At 63.5% G+C, this 26,494-nt stretch overlaps 1 protein-coding gene across 2 annotated transcripts; it reads right to left on the reverse strand.

Annotated features, from left to right (window-relative positions):
• Positions 1 to 2,676: 2,676 nt before the first annotated feature.
• On the reverse strand, positions 2,677 to 22,465 carry GRK2 (G protein-coupled receptor kinase 2). 2 transcript variants are annotated; one of them, XM_058305112.2, is made up of 21 exons: positions 22,301 to 22,465; positions 12,046 to 12,122; positions 10,196 to 10,269; positions 9,961 to 10,062; positions 9,769 to 9,843; positions 9,592 to 9,653; positions 8,923 to 8,974; positions 8,555 to 8,646; positions 7,960 to 8,059; positions 7,795 to 7,873; positions 7,566 to 7,696; positions 7,163 to 7,257; positions 6,976 to 7,083; positions 6,734 to 6,800; positions 6,402 to 6,502; positions 5,035 to 5,101; positions 4,859 to 4,954; positions 4,413 to 4,575; positions 4,157 to 4,293; positions 3,963 to 4,073; positions 2,677 to 3,870 (listed from the first exon to the last, which is right to left on the reverse strand). In XM_058305112.2, exons 1-21 carry the CDS (start codon positions 22,411 to 22,413, stop codon positions 3,706 to 3,708), a joined length of 2,067 nt encoding a protein of 688 aa, XP_058161095.1. In that variant the 5' UTR covers positions 22,414 to 22,465; the 3' UTR covers positions 2,677 to 3,705. The 2 variants fall into 2 exon arrangements, with proteins under 2 accessions (XP_058161095.1, XP_058161094.1); XM_058305111.2 differs by having other exon boundaries at positions 3,963 to 4,076; positions 22,301 to 22,464.
• Between the last annotated feature and the right edge of the window lie 4,029 nt (positions 22,466 to 26,494).

The raw sequence follows: 26,494 nt of genomic DNA on the forward strand, positions 1-26,494 counted from the left end.
CCCGCTAAGCCCGCGGGTGCGGGCGAGGTGAGAGGGGCCGGCTGCCTTCGCCCCGCGCCGAGCAGAGCCGCGGGCGCCCCGCTGGGCGGTGGGCGAGCGGCAGAGGCCCCTCACCGCCGGCCGGCTCGGCGTGCGGGCCTTTCCCCCCGGGACCTGGCCCCGGCCCTGGGCCCAGCCACGCGGGCGGCTGCCCTCGCCCCTGCGGTCAGGGGTGGGCGGTGGCGAGCCTTCCTGGTGCGGAACGGCCTTTGTGCACGGCCGCCGAGGCCCACCGCGGGCAGCCCTTTGGCAGAGGCTGCGCTTCGCTGACGGCGTTCGGGAGAGGAAGGAGAGTTTCGAAATCAGCGCCAGCCCTTCCACCCACACGGGAAGCAGGGTGCAGGCCTCGGTCCGCCTAGTTCCGGGGGGTTCCAGGTTGTGGGCCAGACTCAGGCGTCTGGCCCCGGTCCTTCCGAGCGGGGAGGCAGCTGTTGGGCAGAAGCTTGACCAAGGCTGACCTTCTGGTCTCAGTTTCCCTATATGGAAAACGACCAAATGACCAGATGGTACCATCTAGAAAGGCCAGCTAGCTCAGGGGCGCTGGGACTCTGGTCTGAGGCCACCTCTCTCCAAGGGTGCCCTCTTTGCAGAGGCCTCTGGTGGCCATTTTTATCCTGCCCTCCCCCCCCCCTTTTTTTTAAATATTACATTCAAAAAATATGAGGTCCCCATATACCCCCCACCCCCCTCATCCCACTCCTCCCACATCAACAACCTCTTTCATCATCATGGTACATTCATTGCATTTGGGGAATACATCTTGGGGCACTGCTGCCCCATGTGGATAGTGTTTTACATTGTAGTTGACACTCTCCCCCAGTCCACCCAGTGGGCCATGGCAGGACACACAATGTCCAGCATCTGTCCCTGCAGCACCACCCAGGACAACTCCAAGTCCTGAAAATGCCCCCACATCATATCTCTTCTTCCTCTTCCTACCCTCAGCAGCTACCATGGCCACTTTCTCCACATCAGTGCTACAATTTCTCCCATCACTACTCACAATAGTTCCACAGTAGAACACCAGTAAATCCACTCTAATCCATACTCTATTCCTCCAGCCTGTGGACCCTGGGATGGTGATGTCCACTCCACCCCTATATCAAAAGGGGGCTAAGATTCCACATGGATGATGGATGCAATTCTGCTTATCCTGCACTCCCCTTGGAGTCAGGTGGCCCCTGTGCCATCTGGGTTCACGTCACACACACACACACCACGTGTTATCGGGTCATCTGTCGTGTCCTGGGGTCTGTAGCAGATGTCCAGAACTTTAAAACCAGACCTCACCAGCCACCTCTGCTGCAGCCCTCTCTTGCCTCCACCTTCCTTAAAAGGGGTGTCCCTCTCCCCAGCCCTCTCCAAACCCCAGCCAACAGGCCTTCCCCAGGGCCACCCTCTCCCTGACTGCTGCGGTCCTGGCGGACTCCCTGCAGCCTATGATACTGGGACATTGCCTTCTTTTCCAGGGCCCCCCTCTCCCACTGGTCTGAGAACTGTTGGTTCCCACCCTACCTCCCCCCATGCTGCCTCCAGGCCCGGGCCATCTCTGCCCAGGTGTCCCGTGCTCTCTCGCTTGGCCACCTCCATCCTCTTCCCCTCACGCCTGCTCTGCTGGCTGTCCTGCCTCCGCAGGTAGCTCAGCCCTCCCCATCTGCCGGCTCCCGCCCTGAGCCAGCTTGTTCGCCCACCTCCCTCTCTCCCTCCCCGAGTCCTGCTCTTTGGCCTCTCTGTCTTCCTCCACCACCATCTCAGGGCAACACATTCCTGGACGTGCAGCCTGCACACGCGGCCCTGTTAGGGGCTCTCATCACCCCAGCACTGGTTCAGAGCCTTCCAGGACCACCCAGAGCCTCTGGAATAAAGCCCCGGCTCCAGCCTGCCATCACCAACCAGGCGCAGGGCCCCGCCAGGCTCGCCCTCGCAGTCAGGGCCTCTTGGGACCCCCTTTCCCCCGGGGGCTTCTGCCACCTTGAGCCACTCAGGACTGCCTGGCCCTCCCGTCCTTCAACCACCACCTCCCCACCCCCGTGCTTGGGGCCCAGCTCAAGATGCCACTTCCCCTAGGACTCCCTAAAGCACATGCCCCCAGGCCCCAGCTCCCAGGCCCCTGCCCCCTCCCAGCTGCCCCCATCCTCGGCCCAGAGCACCTTAGCCTCACCGGGCAGGGATCCTCAGACACCTGCTGAGTCACCCATGGGGGCCTGCAGGGCAGGGATGCTGGGAAAAGGATGTTGACCTCTGGTGAGAGGGGCTGCTGCTGGGGTACCCCTCCAGCCTTGGGGACCCCACCTGGGGCCGCACAGTGAGAGCAAGGGGGGAGGCAAAGCAAGTGAGGGCCCAGGGGTAGCAGTGTGGCCTGGAGGCCCCAGGGAGCCAGGGGTCCAGGGCACACTTCCTGGCAGGCAGGCAGTGCTCAGGGAGGTCCCAGAGGCTCCCAGTCGGTCTGCTGGCACTTCCTGCCTACCTGGCAAGCGGCCAGAAGGCGCCCTCCCTTTCCCAGGAGAGGCTGGAGAGCAGGCAGGGGGCTGCCAGCGCCAGCGAGGGACCTGCTGGCCCCCGAGCCCCTCTCCGACACACCCCGCCCCGCAGAGGAGGAGAAGCAGGTCACAAGAAGAGTCTGACACAACCTAGGAGTCAGGCACTATTTTTTATAAAAACGCATAGTTTCATTTTCCACTCTTTAAAATCACATTCAAAAATCGGCAAAGAAACGCACCGGGGAGGGAGGAGATGGGAGGGGGAGGGCGCGCCGACCCAGCCCCGGGGGGAGAGGGCGCGACACCACGCACTGGAGCGCGACTGGCACGAGGGGCATGCGCGAGGGGGCGCCCTGAGGGCGGCGGCACTGACGGGGCTGGGGCCTGGCGCCCGGGGGGAGGGGGCTCACTGATGGGGCGGGGTGGCTGCTGCCCCCTGCCGCCCCAAGCCGGCCCCCGGTGGTCCTGTGGGGGGGACCTGGGGACCAGACCAGGCCAGTTTGGCACAATCTGCCATCACCCTTCTAGGACCCCTGCACCGGGCCCCAGGGCAGGGGGGCTGGAGACACCTGGTGGAGGCCCTCACTGTCCAGGGAAGGCAGGAACGGGGACAGCCAGGGACACAGGGGCTTTTTCTGGACCAAGGCCCGGGAGCCCAAGTCACCGGAAAGCCGCAGGGGCCGGGGGACCCGGGCCTTTTCCTCTCCCTGCCAGCCAGATGCAGGGCAGGGCCCTCCGCAAGCTCGGGGGCAGCGCAGGGCACTCCGGGAGGGGCTGCGGCGGGAAGATTCAAGTGTATCCCTGTTCTGTGCCCGCCCCCAGGAGGGGGCCACGGGCCACCCCGCCGAGCCCACGGGCCCGGAGCTCGCCCTTAGAGGCTGCGTTGGCCCGACTCCCGTGGCAGCGTCACCAGGGAAGGGGGCAGTAGGGCTGCCGGGGGTCACCACTCTCGCCTCCCCAGGGAGACCCCGGAGGCAAGTGGCTCCTGGGGGTCAGGGCTGGAGGAGGGGCTGGGCAGGGGCTGGGTGGGTGGCAGCAGGAGCCGAGGCAAGCGGGCCCCTCCCTGGGGGCTGGGGCCACAGGAAATCACAATAATTACAAAATAAAACCTTTTCCGCTTGGCGGGAAAACAAATAATAAAAATTCGACGAAATAAATTAGAGGTGTATAAAAGGCGGGCGGGCGGTCAGAGGCCGTTGGCGCTGCCGCGCTGGACCAGCGGCACCTTGCTCAGCTCGACGACGGGCGAGCGCGGCTTGTTCTTCATCTTGGGCACCCGCTGCACCAGCTGCTGGGCCTCGCGGTAGGCGTCCCGCAGCTCCTTCTTCCACTGCACCAGCTCGGGGTCGCTCTGCCGCACCCGTGCCCGCCGTCAGCGGTGGCCCGGGCCGCCCCCCCAGGCCCGCCCCGCGGCCCCCCGGCCCGGCCCCGGCCCCCACTCACGTCGCACTGCAGGACAAACTGCTTCCCGCCGCGGATCTTGAGCAGGAGGCACTTGCGCTCCTTGATCTGCGTCTCCTCCACCGACTGGATCTCCTCCATGGTCAGCAGGCTCTGCTGCAGGGCCGGGCCGGGTGAGGGCGCCGCCCGCTGCCCCCCGCCACGCTGCCCCCTGCTCCTGCCCCTCCGCTGCTTACCGGGGCCTCGCCCTCGCCCCGCCACTCCAGTCGGTTGGGAAACAGGTAGAAGTAGCGCCGCTGCCACTGCGTCAGGAAGGGGTTCCCCATCTTGGCCATGTAGCCGTGCATGATGCAGTCCTTGCCCGAGGCGTAGTCTGACGGGGGAGGAGAGGCGGGCTCAGCGCGCCCAGCTCTCGGGCTCGCTCCTGGGCCCCAGCCCCCGAGGCTGCCCCTCCCGTCTGAGCGGCAGGGCCCGGCGCCCCAGGCACCTCACCGTCCTCGTGGCCCAGCTGCTTGTTCTTGGCTTTCTTGCGGGCCTCCAGCCGGTCCGTCTCGGCGTTGATGGTGTCAAAGACGGTCTCTGCCACCTCCTGCTGCCACCGCTCCGAGATGGTGAGGGGGAAGTTGCGGTAGAGCTCCTGGTCGCTGTCCAGCAACTGCACCCAGATGGACGGGGCACGGGCATACGGACAGACACACAGGAAGGTCCGGGGACATCCGTCACCACGGCCTGCCTGGAGGCCAGCCCAGGGCCCCAGGGCAGGGACGGTCACGTTCCGTCACCGCCCCTGGGGATGTTGAGGCCAGAGGAGCCTGAGGCCCAGTGAGCTGGCAAGGCTGGCACAGGGCCTGGGGGGCCGAGGGGGCTGCGGACCCGACCTGGACTGGGGCCCGGGGCGCAGGTGTGAGCCCCAGGTGTGAGTAACCAGAGCCCGCTACCTTGATTCCTTTTGTGTCCTCCTCATCGAAGGAGCCAATGTCAAAGGCGTCAGCCGCGTTCACCTCCCCTCGCGGGGGGATCAGAGGGGGAGGGTACTGCAGCAGAAGAGGGGTTGAAGTTGGCACGGGGGAGGGGCTTCCGGGGACACCCCCCACCCTGGCCCCAGCCACGTTACCTTCTGCAGGAACACCATCTGCCAGTCCAGATTGCGGAAGAAGGGGCTCTCCTTCACCTCCTGGGCCCTGGGGGGAGAACGGTCAGGGGGCTTGGCACCCCATCTTGGGGGCCAGGTAGCCCAGGATTAAATCATAGTTAGCCACCTGGTGCAACCTTGTCCAAGGCCCTTAACCTTGAGCCTATTCTCTCACCTCTGGATGGGGTGAGGAGCAGTTTCCACATCACAGGTGTGTGAGTTTTACTTCTTGTAAAAATCAAGGTACCAGGCACTTGCCTGGCCTCTCACCTGAGCCCTGGACCTGGGCCTGGGTCCTCAGCTCCTTCTGCCCTGACAGACTCTTTTTTTCAAAAAAAGATTTATTTATTTCCCTCCTTCCTGTCCCCCTACCCCCGCCCTAATTTTGCTGTGTCCATTCACTGTGTCACCTTCTGAATCTATTTCTTTTTTTGTCTTCTCATTTTTCCTCCTCTAGGATTCACTGGGATTCGATCCTGGGGACCTCTGACGTGGAGAGAGGTTCCTTGTCAGCTGTGCCTCCTCAGTTCCTGGTCTCTGCTGCCCTTCACCTTGACTGTCCCCTTCGTCTCTTTTGTGGCATCATTATCTCGCTGCGTGACTCGCTCGTGCGGGCACTGGCTCGCTGCGCGGGCCCTGGCTCGCCACACGGGCACTCACATGGGCACTCGATTCACTGTGCGGGAACTCGGCTCACCACACAGCCACTCGCGTGGGCACTCGGCTCACCGCACAGCCACTCGCGTGGGCACTCGGCTCACCACACAGCCACTCGCGTGGGCACTCGGCTCACCGCACAGCCACTCGCGTGGGCACTCGGCTCACTGCACAGCCACTCGCGTGGGCACTCGGCTCACCGCACAGGCCCTGACTCACTACGTGGGCACTGGTTCCCCGTGCAGGCATGTGCGTGGGCACTTGGCTCATCACGGGGCACTCAGCTCGCCGCATGGGCACTGGCTCACCATGCAGGCACGCTTTCTCTTCTTTTCACCAGGAGGCCCCAGGGATGGAACCCGGGTCCTCCCATATGGTAGGCGGGAGCCCCATGACCTGAGCCACATCCGCTTCCCCCCCTTTAAAACTTGCAAAGCTGCCATCAGCATCATCGTCCTCATCACCCTTGTCACACGGCCCTCCGGAAGCATGGCCCCAGCTGGCTCTGGCAGCTCTACCCCAGGCAGCTGCCGCGCTCTGACAACACTGGATGGGGCTGTCTGTGTCCTCACCTGTGAGCTCATCAAAGGAGGCTGGGGGGTCCAGGTGGAGGCCCACACAGGCCGGCTCGGCAGCCCATGGGAGAAGTCCAGCCCCCGCAGCACCCCATGGCCCTGGGTCCTGGCACTCACCCTCGGCCCAGGCAGCCCAGCCTCCGGTTGACGTCCCTCTGCAGCAAGCCATCCAGCAGGAAGCGCAGCTCGGGGGAGAAGGAGTCAGGCAGCTCCACAGCCTGCGGGGAAGAGGAGTGGGTGCTGCCTGGGGCAGGGCGCCCAGTCCCCAGCTTCCCAGCGACTGCAGCCCTGTCATGCTCTGACTACACAGAGATGGGGAGAGTCTGGGGGCAGGGGTTCTCAGTGCCACGGAGGCCAGGGTGGGCATCAGCAGTGTGGGCTGCTGAGTGGAGAACCAAAAGCCCATGACCCAGACCCCCGTGTGGCCCCCCAGGGGACCCCCCACTCACCATCGTCAACGTCATGCGGTCGATTTCATGCTTGTCTTTGGTCTTGTGCTGCCGGAAGGGGCTGTGCCTGGACAACAGAGGTCAGAGGACAGGAAGGGGGAAACCGAGGCAGACAATGAATGCTCTTTGTCCGAAGCCAGGGATGGTGCCACCTGCCATCCGGGCAGCCATGGGGCTGCCTCCCCCGGCTTCTGGCCTGGACTGGAGCCGCGCCTCTGCCCCATCGCCCCAGCCCCACTCACCCCCGGAGCAGTTTGAAGAGCATGCAGCCCAGGGAGAACCAGTCGGCGCTGCTGTCGTAGGCCACGCCCTTCTGCAGGACCTCGGGGGCCATGTACCCATGCGTGCCCCTGCGGGCACAAGGCGCGGTCAGCAGGGCGGGCGGGCGTGCGCAGGGAGGCGGGGGCGCAGGGCCGGGGCGGCACTCACACGCTGGCGTGGGGCTTCTTCTTGGAGAAGTCGCAGGCCAGGCCCAGGTCTGAGATGCGCACGTGGCCGTGCTCGTCCAGCAGGATGTTGGCGGGCTGCGGAGGAAGCCCCGGTGAGTGTGGCCGCCAGGGGCCGGGCAGACGCCGGACAGGTCGCTGCCTGCCTTCCAGAGCCTGGTGGGTGCCCGAGGGCACAGGCGCTGGGGGGGCATTTCTTCTCCCCCGCCAATCACAACCTGAACCCCAAAATGGCTCAAGGCGGGAAGGAGAGGGTGAAAGGGGAGGAGCCGGGGGCGGGACTCCTGGGAAGAGCTATCCTCTGGGGCTGGGGGGCCAGGTGTGCCCAGAGGGGGCGACGGAGGGCAGCAGGGGCCGGCCACGGGCTGTGGGGGCAGGGACCCCACCTTCAGGTCGCGGTAGACGACGAAGCGGCTGTGCATGTGCTCCAAGCCCAGGATGATCTCGGCCGCGTAGAAGCGCATGTCCGCCTCGGAGAAGACCCCGTGCTGGGACAGGTGGTAGTGCAGGTCCCCGCCTGTGGGGGGCAGCCCGGTGGGTGGCACTCAGCTCCCAGCCCGGCCCCCAGCCTGCCCGGCCCCCAGCCCGCCCGGGCCCCGGGGTGGGGAGACCCACCGTTCATGAGGTCGAGGATGAAGCTGAGCTTGTCGGGCGTGTGGAAGGCGTAGGACATGCAGACGATGAACGGGCAGTCCTAGGGGCGAGGGCGCGCATCAGCAGGGTCGGCCCGGGGCCGCGGAGCTGGGGTGGGGTGGGGGGAGCCCCAGTCGCCCAGCTCACCCCGGTGCTGACGAGGGAGAGCATGATGCGCTCGTTCAGGGCCAGGGTCTCCCCCTGCTTCATCTTGATGCGCTTCTTGTCCAGACACTTCATGGCGTACCTGCCGTGAGGGGGGCTGCTGGTCAGAGCCCCGGGCCGGCCTCTGGGGGGCCGTGAGCATGGCTCTTGTGGGGGAGAAGCAGACACCAGCACAAGTGTGAGAAACAGGATCGCAGGCACAGAGACGGTGCCGAAAGCACGGGCGGGCCGGGGCCTGCCCGGGAGGGGCAGCAGCGGAGCCAGGACAGAAAGAGCCTGCGCGGGGAGGGCGGAGCCCGGGACACGGAGGGGGAGGGGCCAGGGGCGGGGCCCGGAGGCGGAGGGGCGGGGCCCGGAGGCAGAGGGGCGGGGCCAGGACGTGAAAGGGGAGAAGCTGGGGAAGAGGAGAGTAAGCGCGTGGCCCTTGGCCTGCAGACCTGGCTCCCAGGGTCACCTCGGCTTTCTGCACTGCTCCCCTGGAAGCCCTTCCCACTGGAATGCTCCAGCCTGCAGGGGCCCGCAGGGGCCCTCCCCTCCCTGGGACACCCCCCTAAGGTCAGCCAAGAAGGGTGCTTACATCTTGCCGGTGTCGGCCTTCCGGCACCCGTAGACCTCCCCGAAGCCCCCGCGCCCGATGATGCGGTGCACGCTGAAGTCATTCATGGTCAGCTGCGGGGTGGGGTGGGGGAGGGCCACCGGGTCACTGCAGGCTGCCAGGGCCCAGCCCACCCCAGCCGGGGTCCCCACACCCACCTTTCCTGGACGGCACCTCGGGCCGAAGCCTCCCCCTACTGGGATCTGGGCACCCTCCCCCACAGCCATCATCCCCCCGAGGCTAAAGGACAGACACCCTGACCTCCCAGCCCTGGTCAGCCCACGGGGCTCCTTTCCCCAGAAGAGCCTGGCAGGGTGCTCGGCTCCCCACACCCGCCCCGACGCACTCACGTGGATGTTGAGCTCCACGTTCTTCCACTGGCAAAACCGGGTGAACTTATCGCTGTAAGAGAAGAGCCCCGGCCCGTCGGAGCCTCACAAGCTGGACAGAGCCACATGGGTGCCAGGCACCCCACCCCACTGCCGTTCCCTGGGCCCCTGCCTGGGTAGGTGTGGAAGCACCATGGGCCTCAGTTTCCCCTGGGATTGCCTTGGGAACACAGTGCATGGCTGCTGCCCACCCAGGAGGCCAGCCAGGCCGGGCTCGGGCCTCTGCCACCTGTCCTGGCTCCTGCCGGGATCAGAGAAGCTGGAGAGGAGGCAGCCCAGTCTAAGAAGGCACACCTCCAGCGACACAGAGCTCACTCCCTGTGACACCCCCTGCTCTGTGGCCGGGCAGCTCTGGGCCTGGCTGTTCCTGACATCGGGTGAAATCCGCCCACAAGTCCACCCACCCCGCCCCGGCCCCCATGCCCCTTGGCCCATGTGGGTGCAGCAAGGTGTCAGACGGTTCACGGGAGGGAAAGATGCCCAGGTGGTCCCGGGACGGGCCGAGGGGCCGGCGCTGAGGGGAGGGCAGGCATGTGGAGATGGGCGTGACTGGGCCCTGTCTCAGGGGCCACGTTCTCCTCAGAGCTGCCTCTTGCTGGCCCTGTTTCTCCACACCATCCCAGCTCTCACCTCTCGATGAACTTCTGGAACACGTCCCCCCGGAGGTTCTGACAGATCTCTTCGATGTAGGGCTGAGGGAGAAAGCCACATGTTGGTGGCAGAGCCCCTTGAGCCGGGGCTGCCCATGGGGAGGAGGGGAGGCTGGGGCGGGGGCTGGGGGGGCGTGGGGGCGAGCCGGGCACACACCTGGAAGAGGTCTGGAGGCACTTGCTTCTTCGTCAGGTGGCCCTGGACGTGCTCTGTGGCGCTTTTCGAGAAGGGCTGGGGGGCAGAGGCGGCCGTGATTTCTCCGCAGGCCCCCTCTCCCCCTCCCAGCCTGAGTCACCGTGGCTGGCCCGCGGGCCCGGGACTGAGGACAGCTGGCCAGGGGACACTCACGTGCGAACAGGCCAGCAGCTCCTTCATGATGTACGAGTCGAAGATTTCCCGGCTGCGGACCCAGCGCTCCTCCTCCGTCTCCAGCTTCTCGTATTTCTTGATCTAGACGACAAGATTCCCAGTGGGGTCTGGGGCCCTGCTTGCACTGGGGGCGGAAAGCAGCCACGCCCTCCGCCCCTCTGTGCTGCCCAGCCCCCGCCAGGGGCCAGGCACAGGGGGCGGGGTCGCGCCTCACCTCCTCGTAGAACTCCACCAGGGGTTTGGCCTCCTCCAGGTGGTTCAGGCAGAAATCCCGGAAGAGCAGGTACCCTGAGAGCAACCGGCGGGAGTCATGCAGAGCCACACCCCTGGCCGGGACCCCTGTCCCCCAGAGGTGGGCCTGGAGCTTCCTGGGTGGCACTGGCCAAGGAGGCAGCTTCGAAGACTGTGCCAACTTGAAGATTCTCGGCCTGGGAGTTGGGGCCTCTGCCTCTCTACCCTTTCCTGGGATCTAACGCCTCAGGCGGTGGCTGGAGGGTGACAGAGGCAATGGGGCCAGCTCGGGCTTTGGCACCCAGGTCGCTGGCCTGGGCCCTGGCCTGCCCCGCAAGGCCCCACCGGCCCCCGGGCAGGCTGCGAGGTGTAGTGCGATGATGCCTGCGGGGCTCCTGGGTGCCCCCTGTCCCCTCCCGCCGCCCCCCCCCGCCAGGTCAGCTGCAGCCCGGGAGAGGAAGGTGTGGAAGGCGAGGCAGGCCTGCAAAGGAGGGCAAAGCCCGCTCTCTGGGCCTCGTCCCCTCCCTCCCTCAGCTGGCCGATTCTCACAGCAGCCCTGAGAAACAGGCAGGCCAGAGGGTGGGCCCAGCTGGGGAAACTGAGGCTCGAGGAGGCAGGTCAGGGAGGCAGTTATGCGGCCGAGGCACAACTAGAGCTCCAGGCCCCTCCCCCCACTGCAGGCTGCTGGGAAAGATGGGGCCGAGCGGGCCGGGGGCTAGAGCCGGGGTACTGGAGGTGCCAGGGGGCAGGGAGCGCTGAGGCGGGCTGCATGGCATCCCCTTCTGGGCAGGCACCTGAAGCTGGCCCCAGAAGCCTGCTGGGGGTCAAGTGGAGTCGAGGGCCAGCCCCACTCTCCCCTTGGGCCACCGGCCCACCAGGCTGACGCGGCTCATGCTTGCGGCTTCCGATGCAGGGGGTGGCGCCCTGGTGCCCTCAACGCCCTCCACTGTCTGGGCACCTCTGCCAGGGCTCATGGCCACCATTTCTGGTAAGAGGGTCTGGCCTGCCACTGCAGGGACCTTGACACCACCTTGTCCAGCCCTCCCGCAGCCCCTGGGTTCATGAGTCTCCTTGCACAGGTGAGGACACTGTCAGGCACAGAGAGGTGCAGTGACTTGCCTAAGGTCACACAGTGCAGGCAGGGGACCCAAACTGCGCACTTCCCGCCTGGACATGCTGGCTCCCCAGGCTGACCTCCAACCCCGAAACCTCCCTGCAGCCATCGAAGCTTCTATCCTGTTCTCTAGAAAGCCAAACAGGAGCCCTGTGGGCCGCAGCCCACCTGACGCTGCCCTGCAGCCGAGTGGGTGGCGGGGACCGTGCGATGCTGAGGCAGCGGGCACCAGCAGGAGGACGCGGGCCGGGCAGGTTGCTGGCGGGCAGCGGGGGCGGGCGGCGGGCCAACCCCAGCCCTGGGCCGGCTCCACAGGAAGAGGCGGGCCCCTTCCTGTCAGTTCTACCAACCGCCCAGAGCAGCTGTGGCCTGGGCCAAGGGGAAGCTGCAACTCTCAAAAACAAAAACCCCAAAGGAGGAACTTCCCCGGCGGCCCTGGAGACCGCTGGCCCCCACGCCCCCTCCACGGGGCTCGCAGGGCCCCCCGGGCCGCTGGCCAGGGACTGTGAGGCACAACGGGTCACAGCCCGGAGCAGCCCCTGCTGCCACCCGGGGGGCTCGCCGGCTCCCCTGGCCTTCCGTGGGCGCGGGGGTCAGGTGCACATGGCTCAGATGGCGGCGGGGGGGTTACGTCACTCTGGGGTCCTCCTGCCCCCGCATCCCAGCCAGGGCGGCTGTGGGGGAAGCCTACAAGCCAGCAGAGCTGCCTCCAGACTCACCCAGCTTCTGCGAGAAGATCTTCTCGAAGGCCAGCTCGGCCCGGTCCTCCAGGTACTTCTGCATGACGCTGCGTATGCTGTGCGACAGGGGGGAGACGCGGGTGACCAGGTGCCCTGGAGCCCCTGTCACAGCTGCAGGCCCGAATCCAGAGGGGGAAGCTGGAGGGCAGCGCCGAGGACGTCTGTGGCTCTTCAGGGAGGCAGCCGCCCCCCAGCCCACTCACTGCTCACGACCTGCCCAGGACCCCGAAGGTAAGGGGTCCAGCAGGTGGCCTCCTGCTCAGGAGCCCAGAATTTTGGTCCCAGTGCTGCCACATGCCGGCTCTGGGGACTTGGCCAAATCTCAAAAGCCAGGTCTCATCCATCACCCGGTGAAGAGATGAACTAAAAGTGGCATCTCCAGACAATGGAATATTATTCAGCCAAGAAAAGGAAAGGAGTGCTGAGCCACGCTACAACACGGACGAACCGTGAAAATATTACGCTGAGGGAAAGAAGCCAGGCACAAGCGGCCCTGCACTGCATGATTCCCTTTACATCAAACGTCCAGGACAGGGGAAACGGATGTGGCTCAAGCAACTGAGCTCCCGCCTACCACACAGGAGGTCCATGGTTCGGTTCCCGGTGTCTCCTAGGGAAGACAGTGAGCTGGCACGACAGGCAGGCATGGCAAGCTGACACAGCAAGATGACACAATAAGAGACACAAGAAGAAAAACATAAAGAGAGACACAACAAAAGTAGGAAACGGTGGTGGCTCAAGTGATTAGGCGCCTCCCTTCCACATTGGAGGTCCTGGGTTCAGTTCTAATTGTCTCCAAAAGAAACAAGGAAGACAAACAGACACAGCAAGTGCAAACACCAAAGTGGGGAAAGAAATAAATGAATAAAATAAGTCTCTGAAAAAAAAAATTGTCCAGGACAGGCAAATCCACAGAGGTGGAAAGTAGAGTCCCTGGAGGAAGAGCGTTACGTTGAGTGAAGCAAGTCAGACACGGAAGGACAAATACTGTATGATTATGTTACTATGAACCAAATATATTGTGTAACATATTGTACGACTCAAAAAAAAAAGTATATTTATCCAGTAAAATAAATAAATGTGTTCATCAATTGTAAAAAATGTAGAAAGAAAAAAGAAAAAGAAAGTAGACGTGTGGCTACCAGGGGCTGAGGGTGGGAGGGGGATGAGGATGGGAAGGGACAGCTTAATGGAGACGGAGTTTATTTTTGAGGTGATGGAAATGCTCTGGAATTAGATATGGAATTAGATAGCAGTGATGGTGGCACAACATGATATACTAAAAAACACCGATTGTATACTTTAAAATGATGAATTTTGTGCTGCATACGTTATAGCTCAAAAAACAAACACAAACAAAACAGTATCAGAAAAAAAAGCCAGAGGAAGCGGCTGCAGCTCAAGTGGTTGAGCACCTGCTTCCCATGTACGAGGTCCTGGGTTCCATCCCTGGTACATCCTAAGAACAAACAAATAAATGAAAAAAAACAACTCTCATTGGAGAGCAGATGTAGCGCCTGCTGCCCCTGTATGAGGTCCTGGGTTCAATCCCCGGTTCCTCCTAAAAGAAAAAAAAAAAAGGGCCATGCCTCAGTTTCTCAGTTTCTGTATCTCTGATGTCTGGATTAAAAATGTGCCCCGCTCTGTCATTACACCAAAAGTCACTGATTGTACACTTAGGTGGACTGCATGGCTTATGAATATGTTTCAATAAAATTGATCCTAATAATAAAGAAGTGTGCCCCTGCCTCCCTGGGAGGCTGGGAGGACCACAGGGGAGAGGCTTGCACTTTATGACACGGAAGCCCCCAGTCCACGCTCCCACCCCCCACTTATCTCGCCCCCCGGCAGGGAGCATGGTCGGGAGAGCCACGCCGGGCTCCGCTCCAGGGCGGAGAGCCCCTGGCTGGGCTGCCTACCACCACAGGCAGGGGACCCGCCGGCCCTTGCCGGCTGGGCCACCGAGGGGACACTCCCGCTGCCCTCAGTGACTGCGGCCGCCGAGGTTCATGACCCACCGGGCAGAGCCAGGGTCTGCATCGGGAGGCAGGGCTCCCCGTGCACGGCCCCCGCTCCCCGTGCCCCTGCCCTCGTATCTCGGAGCCCGGCCCGGGGCCTGCCGCCTGCTCCCTGGAGCACGTCCACGTGCCAGGGGCTGGATGCCACACGAATCCCACCCTGCCCTCCAAGCAGGCCTGCCAGGGCACTGCTGCTAAGTCCCCGGAATCAGACACATGCAAAAGGCCACGAGTGGGCCCACCGTCGGTGCGAGGAGACCTGGGACAGTCTCCTGGGTGGCCAGGAGAGGTTCTGTGGAGGAGGCGGAACATTCTAGGGGACAACCTGATGTCAACAGGTGTGGGGACACAGGCAGCAGCAGGGGAGCCGGTCAGGGATGAGCCAGAGAACGGGCCGGCAGGGAGGAAGACTCGGCCAAGGGCCCGCGGCAGGGGAGGCGGCAGGGCAGGCAGGGCCTGGGGTGCCGGCGGTCACGGCCACAGTAGGGGAGGGCCCTGGAAGGCAGCACCTGGGAAGCTGGGTGCTGGGTGGTGTGCCGACAGAGCCCCCCGGGAGGGACCCGGGGACGGGCGGGGACAGCAGGCTGGGGCCGCGCTCGGCCGGGGAGAGGGGAGGCAGCAGGCTGGGCAGGCCACGGGGCAGGTGGTGTGGACGAAAAGGGACAAATGTCGAGAGGCGGCGGGAAGGGGAGCACGGCGGGGTCTCCAGGAGCCCAGGGAGGGCGGCTCCGGGCCCCCCCGGGCCTCGGCCCTCTTCCGCTCGGCATTTCCCTTCTGAGGCGGTCTGGAGTGGACCGGCCGGCCCTGGCTCGCCCTGCAGCCCCTCAGGAAGGGCGGCTGCCGTAAGCACAATCCCGAGGCCAGGACCCCCTCTCCCCGCCGGGGACGCGGCCTGTGCCGGGGGTGGCACGACCTCCTCTGAGGGCCGCTTCCAGCAGGAAGCAGGGCGGCCGACGACAAGGACAGCCCTTGGCAAGCCCCGGGTTTCCAGCCTGGGCCTCCAGCGCAGGCCCGGTGAGAGCGGGGGACGGCGAGGACGCTGCCCTCCACGCGGGCACCCCTCCTCTCACCCCCCAGCTGCCTGCGAGGACACGCTGCCCTGGTGCCTGGCAGACCCCAGGCCTGTCCCTGCACCCGGCGGCTCCTCACAGGGAGCGTCGCCCGCGACAGGAGCCTGGCAACATCTGCCCACCTGGCCGCGGACCCCGCGCGGGGCCTGCAGCCGGGACGCCACCAGGCAGGGTGCGCTCAGCTCAGTGGTGCCACAGCCAAGAGCCCCGTGAGGGACAGCTCAGGACCTTCCTGTTCGGGGCGGGGGGGGGGGGTCGGGTCAAGGCAACCCTGGAGGGGAGTCTGGAGTCCGCCCCATGAAGGACCCCCTTGGCTGGCCCTGGGTGCTCCACCTCCACGCCCCCCTCTCAGGTCTCCAGAAAGCTTGGTCCCTGGAAGGGGATGAAGGAAAGCAATAAAGGGGGAAAACACCCCAAACGTCAAACCGCCCAGGCAAGTGGGCAGCCGAACGTACAGGCAGGTCAATGGCGACGACTGGCAGAGCGGCTCTGGCCTGTCAGGGGCGACCCCACCCGCAGCTGCGCACGGCCAGGGACATTCACAGAGAAGTGCTCCTGAGCCCCCAGCTCCCTGGGAACTGGCAAGACTGCGCCAGTTCGAAGGCTGGGCGAAGGGACTGCCACCAGAAGCCAGAGCAGCCGCCCCCACATGACTCAGTGGCCCAAGGGACATATTCCCAGACACCCTCTAAGAGACCCTGCCCCAGGAGCGCCAGGGGAAGCGCTTGCTTTTGGGGGACGGGGGAGGGCTGTGCCTGCAGCAGGGTCCCCTTCTCTCCTGGGGGGCTCTGTTGTCATCAGGCCCAGGTAACAGCAGGAGGCGGGACCCCTGGGCTCAGAGGTGGCCTCACGCCAGGCCCTGCCCCTGTCCTCAAAGCCCTGGGGGGGACACAGCACTCTGTCCAGCCCACAGCACTGAAATTTCTTCCTTCAAAAAAAAAAAAAATTTCTTTAAATAAAATAAACAACCCCCCCTCCCCCCGTCAAAAAACAAAACAAAACCCACAAGGTCAGGCCTGAGCCCTGTCCTCGAAGGGGCTGTGTCAGGGTTTCCTGTCTGTCCCCTGGGCTGGTGGCCCAGGGAGCTGGCAGGTGAGAAGCACGCAAGAGGACACTCCCGCCTGGTGGCAAGTACGGACTGGCACGGACGGGGCCGGCGGCCTGCTGGGCCAGGCAGCCACGGTCTCCAGCACCTTCTCCCTGATTCTGGCAGAGTGGGGAGTGGCGAAGAGCCCGGAGCCGCTTCCCACCCCAGCCCTGGGTCAACAACCCCCCTCTCCAGGAGGATGTGTCTCCAAAGATCAACCCCAAAGTTTTAGGAGAACCGAATGCTGGAGTACTCCCCTCTGGGAAGGACCTCGGCGCCTCCTCTGTCCTGGCAGTGGGGCGGGCCACCCAGGCTTGGGTCCCCGCTGGACTCTGCCCACCTCCTTCCCTAGAGACCGGGCCAAGTGGCAGACTTTAAATATCCAATTTCCTCATCTGGGAAATGAGGATGTCAATAAATGCTGAATTACCACAACTGCCCTGGCCATTTAAAAAGCCTGCAGGACACACGCAGGAGGGAGACTCTCCTAAGATGCCAGTCTTGCTGGGACGGGCAGGCGGCGCGGGTCCCGCCTCCTGGAGGCAGCGCTCCTGCCCGGGACCGCACAGCTTGCTCCCAGCTGCCCCGCTCCTTCTAGAACATGGCCCCGTGCTAGCCGGCTGCTCCCTACTTGCCATGTCCTGGGGGCATGGGGCCCGAGCAGGGCTGGGCCCTCCGCGGCACTTGCTGGGCCAAGCTGGGTGGCTGCGGGGCCACGCCACCCCCAGAACAGCCCCCAGTGGGTGGGGCTCAGCACCTGCTGGGCTGCGGTATCGAGGGCACCTTGGCAGAGAGGTGCCCGGTGCCAGGGAGCCCGTGGGGCGCACACTCCCACCTTTAGCCCCGCCTCCCTCCCAGCCTAGCCGCGCAGCTGAGGCACCGAAGGACAGCAGGCAGGGAGGGGTGAGCACTGAGGGGGGGACTTCCGGCACCAGATGGTTCAGAGGGGAAGCGAAGTCCCACACTCTGTGGTGCAGGGGTCTGGCACATGGTTTGGTCCTCACAGGGGGCCCCGCCAAGGGACAAAACACGTAGCTTGTGTGGACTGGAAGGGACCTCAGGGGTCAGAAGGCCAAAGCTCCTTTTGATGATAAAATCAGGGCTCAGAGCCTCGCCGTGATGGTGAGAAATGGTCTTCCACCAGCGCTCTGAGGGCGCGCTGGCCCTGCCCGAACCTGTGCAGAAGAGCTGGGTACAGTCTCGGCGGGCCCTGCGCCGGTGCCCAGCTTTGCCCTGGCAGCCTGCCCTGGCGTCCCCCTCAGCTCTGCCAGGGGTCGCAGGAAGCAGGAAGCACTCTCTGGCCTGGAGAGCCCAGAGGGTGGGGAGGCAGCTCCTGCCACACCCGGGTGGGCCAGGGGCCGTGGTTCCTGGGCCCCTCGTGTGACAATGAAGCCAAAGCCGCTAGGTCCCAGGCAGTGAAAGGGCTGGGAGCCGGGAATGACAGCTAAGCGGCCAGCAGAGGAGAGCCTGTGCCCGCGGCCGCAGCGCTCCTCGGTGGCATTTCCAGGAAACCTGGCACTGAGGTGGCAGCAGCAAGAGGAAGTCCCCTGGGGACTCTTATTAATATTTCTCAATGACTCGCCCTGGGACCAACGATGTCCTCAGGGCTCAAGGACGGGCCACAGACCAAACAGGAAAGACCGACCCAAACCGCCAACTCCAGAGCCAGCCCGGGGCAGGAGAGGAAAGGACCCCGGCCCTCAGGTGGCCACAGAGCAGGGCCCTTCCCGGGACACCCAGGGAGCAGCCCGTCGGCAGCTGTGTCTCGTCTAGGCTTCTACGCCAACATGACAGGAGCCTCCCACCCTGTGCCTGGCCACCCACACGGAAACCATAACCGGCCGTCACGACAGAAAGCACCCGGAGCAAACTTCTAGAACTCCCTGCCCTGCCGTTCCCAGGAGGCAGCCCCCGGACAGTCCAGGGGCAAACCACTGCTCGGAGAATCCCCCCTTCCCGGGAGAGAGCTGCTGACCCCACAAAACGCCCTTCCAGAGCCCACTCCCCTGCCACACGCGCTACCCTTCACCCTTGGCAGTGAGCTGGAGGCCGACAAGGGATGTTATCGTTTTAGAAAACAGCCACAAGCCACACAAGCTTCACTCGCAGTATCTCTTCTGAAACAGATCAGCAATACCTCAAGTGTGACTGTCTCCCTCCCGGGCCAGGGGCAGGGAGCAGGGTGGGGGGACCCTTGGGAGAAAGGGCAGGTGGGAGGGAGGCAGCGGGTTCCTCAGCGACACTCCCGCGCCCTCGGCTCCCGCTGTTTGAGGCAGGAGCATAACCGGGGAGCACCGGCTGCCAGGGCTGAGCAGACGTGGGACGCCGGCTGCCAGGGCGCCCGCACCTGACGTCGGCGGGAATTTACTACTAGGGATTGATGGTGCGTTAATGGGACGCCGTACGCCTGGGCTGCGGAGCCCAGGTTCCCGCTGGCGCGCTCACGCTTCCTCCAGATCCACCCACTCCAGGGCCGGGGGCGAGCGAGGGGCTTCCTGGCCAAGGGCTGAAGCCGCCTCTGGAAAGAAGGGCAGATGGGAAAAGGCACCCCAGAGCGCCCTTCCTGGGGAACGGCAGCTGCTTCCAGGGCGGGAGGAGGCAGAGCTGCTCCTGGAGTGGGAAGTTCTGGGTCACGGTTGAGGACTGGAGCGGCCGTGAAGCTGCTGTGGCTGGAGGAGAGGAGGGGGAACGACAGGAGAGCGCCTCCCCCTGTGCCCCTTCCCCGGCCCCAAATCAAGGACAGGAAGTCCTGGACGCAAAGAGTTAACAGGAAGGGAAAAAAGCCTCTGAGAAGAGGGGCAGGGTCTGGGGAGCCCGGAAAGCAGCGAAGGGCAGGAAGGAGGAAGTGCACGGTGGGGGAGGAACCAGGAAACAGCCAAGAACATGGGAGGCTGCAAGAGGCCCCCAGTGCGACAAGCTGCTACTGGGGCTGCCGCTGTCACCCGGGAGGGTTCAGGGGCTTCTCCTGGGACGGCCCCAGGCAGGGCTCCCCAGCCAGGAGCCCTGAGATTAATTATGTGAGGTCTCCGTGGTCCCATTAAGCAAATGATGATAATCACGGGGCTGCTGCCGGGAAAGGGAGCGAAAGCGAGCTGCTTGCGACCAGGGACCCTGGGTGCTGAATGGGCGTCAGCTTGAAGGGGCAGCCCTTCATTTCACGGAGATGGAAACGGAAACGATAAGCGATAAGCGAGCAGCCCGAGCCCAGGTGCTGGGGCTGCAGGGGAATTAGACGCCAGCTCCCCTGTCTTCCAGTGACACAAGGAGAAATGGGTCTGTGTCCCTGGGTTCTAGAGGGTGGCAGAAGGGGAGGCCCCTAGGCCAACTCAAAGTGGCACTAGGCCCACCAGGCCCCATCCCCCAGCCTGGAGGGGTCAGAGAAGTGATGCCAGCCTCAGCACCTGGCCAAGCCACAGTGCAGGCACCGGCCACCGCGAGGCTGCTGGGAAGGACCACCCCGAGGCAGGAACCACTTGGCTGGGACCTTGTCCTAGAGACACATCTCCGTGCTCCCCCCCCCGCCCCCGAGTCTGACCTCATACGTGTGGGGAAAACGGACCCCTGGGTCAGACGGAGCCAAGGCAGAGCGCGGCCTCCTGCTGGCACTAGCCTGCCAGGGCGGTTCAGCTCGTGGCCCCAGCCAACGGCAAGGGGGCTGGGGCCTGGGAACCACACAGCAGACAGCACAGGGGACGGTCCTGCTGCTTCCAGGCCACGGCCCCAGCCCCACGGCTCTCCAGACAAGGGGTGCCAGCCGGCACATTTCACAAAAGGGGGATGGAGGTGAGAGCAGAGGCATCCGGGGGGGTGGGGGAGTGGGCAGGGAGGACGAGGTAAAGCAGGGCAAGAGCACTGGCCTGGGTGTCCAGGGACCCAGGTCCAAATCCAGTTCTGAGCCTCCCCTCTCTGAGCCTCAATTTCTCCAACCACTCAATGGGGAGAATACCACCTGTTGTGCTGCTGGGTTTGTCCCAGTGCAAGGCAGGGCCCCTCCCTGGGTTTTGGGACGTCCCACGTCGCAGCCTTACACTCGACCCCATGCCACCTTGCTCTGGATCTCCTGCCGTTGCCCTAAAACCCACAGCCCACCTCGTTCCCACTCAGGAGGCCGCACAATCTTCTGACATTTCCTGAGCGACTACTCCATGCAAGGCATGATCCAGCCAACTTCACAGATTGAATTTTGGATCAACTGCGATGACAGGTGTCAAAATACATAATAAGCGAGTATAATTTCCGTCTCTATTCCTATTACCACCATCACTACCACGGTGGCCAGGGAGGCAGGGAAAGAGGAACATCTCGTTTCTCAGGGTTCTAACACCTGCACAGCCGGCCCAAGGCGGGGCCCCGCCAGGAGCAATGCATTCTGGGGAGAGATTACCCAAACACAGAGAGTTCCAGAAAAGGCCCCACGTCACACTTTGCAGAACTCCAACCTGCAGGAGGGTCTCGGGCTGAGGCCTCCGAGAAGTCAGTGCGAACCCCTAGAGGCGGATGCCCCCAGCCCTCCGCTTCCTCCCTGGTGGCTTTGCCATTTCTGTACTCATTTCTGTTCTAACTCTCTCTGCTCCTCGGACAGTCCCCAGCTGACAGTCAGCTCTGGTTCCTGTTTTGAGAAATCCGATTGCAAATGTCTTCACAAAAAAATAAAAACCGGGGCGGGGTGGGGGGAAGCCCTAACGGCCTTTCCGAAATGCAGATCAATTTTCCTCTCCGAGGTTTGACGTTCAGTCAATCTGAAACCTGCCGGTGAGAGACATCAGCTAGGCACCTCCTGCAGCTCTGTCCCGGGCTGAGACAGCTGCCGCCCTGCCTCGAAGCCTCAGGACACCACCGGGTCACAGCCCTTATTTCACACCATCCACATTTCACAGATGAGAAAAGTGAGGCCCAGGGACAGGACGGGACTTCCCGAAAGTCACGTGATGAGACCGGAGTCGTTAGCAGCGGCCCGGGCGGGGAGAGCAGAGGCCCACCCTTCGGCACGGATGGAGGAGTCACGGGAACCTGCCTCGCCGCCCCCCGACAGCAGGACTGGCAGAGGGGTGCACAGCTTTTCCAAAAGCAGACTGTCCAGGCGCAGGCTGAGCCAGAGGAGTGGTGGAATGTAGGACTAGAAGCCGGAAGCCATGATGGGCTGGCCCGACTCCACCCTGGATTATCTGTGTGACACGGGCAGGTGGCCTACCCGCCCCATGGGCTGCTGTGGAAATACAGGAAAATCCCCCATAAGCCGGGCAACCACAGCTACCACTCGTACCACAGCTGTCCTGTACACTTCCGCACCTCCATCCTGGACAGCCTTCCACTTTGATACAGGGCACGATGACATGCTTTACAGAAGGGTGGCATCCGTGGCCCAGCTGCTGCTGCAAGGGTGCTGGGATGGCCCCTAGTAAATGGCATCCACGAGGACACGGTGGCAGGGTGGGGATGGGGGGATGCCAGGTAGCGGCACACCTGAGCGCAGCCCACCTGCACAGAGCACACGCTACACCGTGTCCCCTGCCCACGACACCTGCCCCAAAGGCACTCTCAAATCCAGACCCAAGACAGCGATGCCGCACGAGGACAAGGGAAGGGGCCCAGAAGGCAACCCTGAGACTGGCTGTCCCCTTCCAACTTCACTAAAGCATAGACTGGGAGGGTGGAGACACCCCCGGAGGAGGTAGGGTGCTGGGAGTAGGGGCAGCTAAAGGATGGGTGATATCAGGCCAGGTAAATGGTGGCAGGCAGTGGACAGGAGACCCCGCGGGGCCCAAGGGCTGCTCCCAGTCGGAAGAGGGGGCGCGATGGGCGCTGGGGTGGGGGTGGGGGAGTGGGCAGGCGTAAGGGGCTGACAGGCCGGGGGACAGGTAGAGCGGGGCAGTGAGAGGGTCTGGGAGACGGTGGAGCCCACGAGTCCTGGAGCGCGGGCAGCTCCGGGCTCGGGCTCACGGCGCTGGGGTGTGGGGGTCCGGACCCGGGGCTAAGGCGGGGCCGGGGTGCTGGGCCCGGGGCGGAAGAGGGTCAGGAGGTCGGGGCCGGGGCCGCGCGCCCGGGGCCGGCGGGCTCACCTGGGCTCGGGCAGCACGATCTTCTTGCTGGCGCGCGCGGCCGGCGTGGCCTTGCTCTTCTCCATGGCCATCAGGTAGCTCACGTCGGCCAGCACCGCCTCCAGGTCCGCCATCTTGGCGGCGGCGGCGGCTGCTGCTCCCGCCGCGGCCGCGGCCGCTCCCGCTCGCTCGGCGCGCTCGGCCCGGCCCGGCCGCCGCTGCCTCGGCCTCGGGCCCGCGCCGCCCGCCCGGCCCCGCTCGCCGCCCGCGGCTCCCTCGCCGCCGCTCACAGGCGGCGCCGCCCCATGGCGCCGGCTCGGGCCCGGCCCCGGCTCGCGTCCGCTCCCGCCGGGACTGCAGTCGGGGCGCCGCCGCCGCCCGCCCGCGCCCCGGAGCCGCCGCCGCCGCCTCCGGCCCCGCCTGCCGCGCACAGCGCCAGCCAGCCCGCGAGGGGCCGAGGCGGGCGGGCGGCGCGGACGGCGCGGGCGGGCGGCGGCGCCCCCTGCCGGCCGCGCGGGCCGCCCGGCCCCGACCGCCCGGCCGACCCCGGGCCGTGAACCCGGACCCGGATCCTGACTCGCGAGCCCAGAGCCCGACCGGGCCCGCGGATCTCGCCCCCGGATCCCACCCGCGGACCACAGCCCAGCCCGGGCCCGCATCCTGACGAGCCCCCGGACACTGCCCGAGACCCCAGCCTCAGACTTCCATCCCAGACCCTGACTAGAACCCCGGACTGCCTGGCCTGGGCACTGTCCACGACCTGAACCCAGACTCCAAACAGGATCCTGACCCAGACCTTGACCGTGACCCCAGATCACAGCCCTGGGTCCCTGACTCCACACGCCGACCTTGACGCTGACCTGGAACACAGACTTCCGACCTTAACCTCCACACCATTCGCCACCCTACACCTAGACCACTGCCGTGACGTGGAATCAGGGCCCAGACCTGGACTCGGACCAGCAACCCCAGACCCAACACCTAGAACCCTGGACCAAGCTCCCTGGAACTGACAGCCACCCCCAGACTCCAGACTTGCTCCATTCACCACCCCTCGTGCCCCACACCCAATCCTGGCCTCACTCAGGCCTGAGGACCCCGCACCCAACCCAACCCCAGCCCACCCAGGACCCAGGCACACTTGGCTCAGCCTCCTTCCCTACACCCCCTCCCAACCGGAGGCTGCCGTACATTCGGGATGATTCCACCGCCTGGGAGGGCACATGGCTCTCGGTGCTACCCCGCAGAGGAAACCCACCCAGCTGAGAGCCCACCCAAGCCTGTGGGTTAAATATGAGTGTCTCAAGGCAGCACGGCCACCCACTCCCATCTTGACGTTCCCCTCTCGGGATCCACCCCCCCACACTCCCCATGGTGACAGGCTTCCCTCCCAGCTCTGGACATGGGGACTTCAGGCCTCACGGCAGCTGGTGAGCCAGCCACAGGGAGGATCTGTTTGCAAAGCAGGGACCCCATCCCCAGGCACTTTTGAAGCCTCTGGCTCTGGGTCTCAGAGCAGCCCCAGCAGAGCCTAGAGTCTGAGCACATTAGAGAGGCGAGTGCCCCTTCTCGAGGTGGCACCACTGTCCCCTCAGATACATACCCAAGTCAGAACTCCAGGCATTTTCCTGACTCCTCCCTTTCATCCTCCCCTACTTTATCACCACACCATCCTGGGCTGGCCTCTTGAAAATCTTCCAGAACCAATCCACTCCTTGGAGATTGCTGCCCTGGTGCCAGAAAGGGCTGTCCCCAATCTAGATGTACTGGTCACTGCCTGCAAGGCACCACAAAGCAGCTCTCCAGGCGTTTTGGGGCCGCTGTGAGTGGGGATCCACTTGGCCTGAAGCAAGCTTGTCCCTTGACACTGAGAGCGGGGACCCACTTTGCTCCTTAGCCTGCAAGTCAAGGCTTGGCTGGCTGGGCCCTGCCCTCCTCTCCTGCTCCATTTGCCACCATCCTCTGCACGTGGGGTCCCCCACCAGCCCACCAACTGGTTTTCACCTCCCTGCCTAGAAGCCCTTCTGTGTGCCTTTTTCCCTGGCGAACTTCTGCTTAGCCTTTAAGACCCACCTCCTCCAGGCAGCCCTCCCTGGCACCCCTACCCCAATTATGGACAGCTCTGATTCTGCACTTACCACCAGTTACACCCTATTTCCTTGATTTGAAAGCACAGTGGGGCTTTATGAAATGTTTGCATCCCTGGAATGCACTTCCTGATATAGGAAATGCTGAAGCATGGAAGCATTGAGGTAACTTTTTTTTCCCCCAGTAATTGATGCTCCAGGTTCATCTCTTGCTTGGGGCCCGACACAGAAAAGACTCAATCGATATCCGATGAATGAATGAGCCCAAGGTGACACATGGGGAGGGAGGCAGAACCGGGCCAGAGGTGCTTGAGGATGCCACAGCAGGAGGCCTCTGACCCCTCCTCCACCCCAATTGAAAGCACTCTGCTTGATGAACTTGTCAGACCAGCTTCTGCCTCTGGGTTTGGGGAATTTGCCAGCCATCCTGCTTCAGGAACTGGCGCTGCCTGGCCCCCCCTGCACCCCCTCCAGACCCGCACCCCTGGCTGGGCCTGAAGCCTCCTTGATTCCCGGGACCTAGAAAAGGGGGAGAAGTTGGTGCAAGTCCCTAGCCTGGGGGAGGCTGGTTTCGGGGGGTGCTGCCCTCTGGCGGTTCTAAGTGGGTCGACTGGTAAACTTGTCTTAGCCGGCAGGCTCCCCGCATTCCTTCTCCCAACAAACCTTTGTCCGGTGCCCAGACAGTGCCGGGCTGTGACTGGGATCCTGGGAGTGCCAGGAGGACTGGACCACCATCCCTGCCCAGCTGGCAGACCCGTCTCCTTGGCATCCCCACTGGTGACTAACAGGTTTTGCAAACTGAACGCATCCCACACTGAGCTCTTGTTCCCGCCACACAGCCCCTGCCCAGCCTGCTCCTCTCCAGCCTTCCCATCTCTGCCATGGCTCCTTTGTTCTCCAAAAACTTAGACGTCGGCCTTAATATCGTTCTCTTCCCTCCCTCCCCCCCCCCCCCACTATCATCCAGCCTGTCCTGTCCACTGCCTGGTATAAATGTCTCCAAAATAGACCCCGAATCCTTTCACTGTTTCCTGCTAAAGCCCAGTCCAAGACCCATCCCCTCTCGGGTGGATACCCGTGCCAGCCCCCCGTGCCAGCCCCCTCACGGGTCTCCCTGCTCTCTTCTAGCCCTCCCGACCACTCACCACCCCGCAGGCAGTTAGCACTATTACAGACCCAAGTCAAACGCGCCTCCTCCAAAGGCTGCACCTGCACCTCAAGTCAAAGCACCCTTCTTCCCACAGCCTGGGGAGTCCTGAGCCGTCAGGCCCCTCTCACTGCTGTAACTCAACCCCCTCCAAGCTTCCTCTTGTTTTTCAGCCTTCCTGGTATTCCTTCTATCACTAGGACAAGCCAAGTTCATTTCCACACCTCTGGGGAATGCCCTCCCCACTCCCACCATCACCCCCCTTTCTGGTGGGCTCCTGCTCACTCTGCCATCTCATTGGCTGAAAGGTTTCCTGCTCAGAGAGCTCTCCCTTGGCCTGCCTGCTTGTCGTGGTCACCACAGCATCCCTCACCTCCAGCATGGCTCTTGGCACAAAGGGCTGCAAAGAGAAACTGACTCAGTGTTGGCCCAGGCCAATGGGAAAGAAGACCCTAACCATATACAATTTCATACTCATTGTTCATGGATCTTGTATTCACAAATTCACCTACTTGCTAGAATGTGCTTGTAATTCCGGATCAGTATTTGCAGCACTTTTGTGGTCATGTGCAGACATGTGCAAAGCAGCGAAAAACTTGAGTCGTCTGACGCACAGGTTTCCAGTTGAGGTCAAACATGGTGATGCGCTGCCTTCTCGTTTCAGCTCTCAGACTGTAAACAAGTGTTCTTTTCCTGGTATATTTAGCGACACGTGTTTTGCATTTTAGTGCTTTTCGTAGGTGATTTCACTGTTGAAAATGGCCCCCCGGCATAGTGCTGCCCAGCATTCCTAAGCACAAGAAGACTCTGATGTCCGTTACAGAGAAAAATGTGTGTGTTAAAGTAGCTTCATTCAGGCATGAGTTATAGTGCTTGGCCTTGAGTTCAATGTAAATGAGTCATATATATATATATTTAAAGGTGTCTTTAAACAGAAACAAACATAAAACTAGATTAGGTATTGATCAATTGATGGAAATG

Source organism: Dasypus novemcinctus, chromosome 10 (genome assembly GCF_030445035.2).
Source record: "Dasypus novemcinctus isolate mDasNov1 chromosome 10, mDasNov1.1.hap2, whole genome shotgun sequence".
Taxonomy (NCBI): domain Eukaryota; kingdom Metazoa; phylum Chordata; class Mammalia; order Cingulata; family Dasypodidae; genus Dasypus; species Dasypus novemcinctus.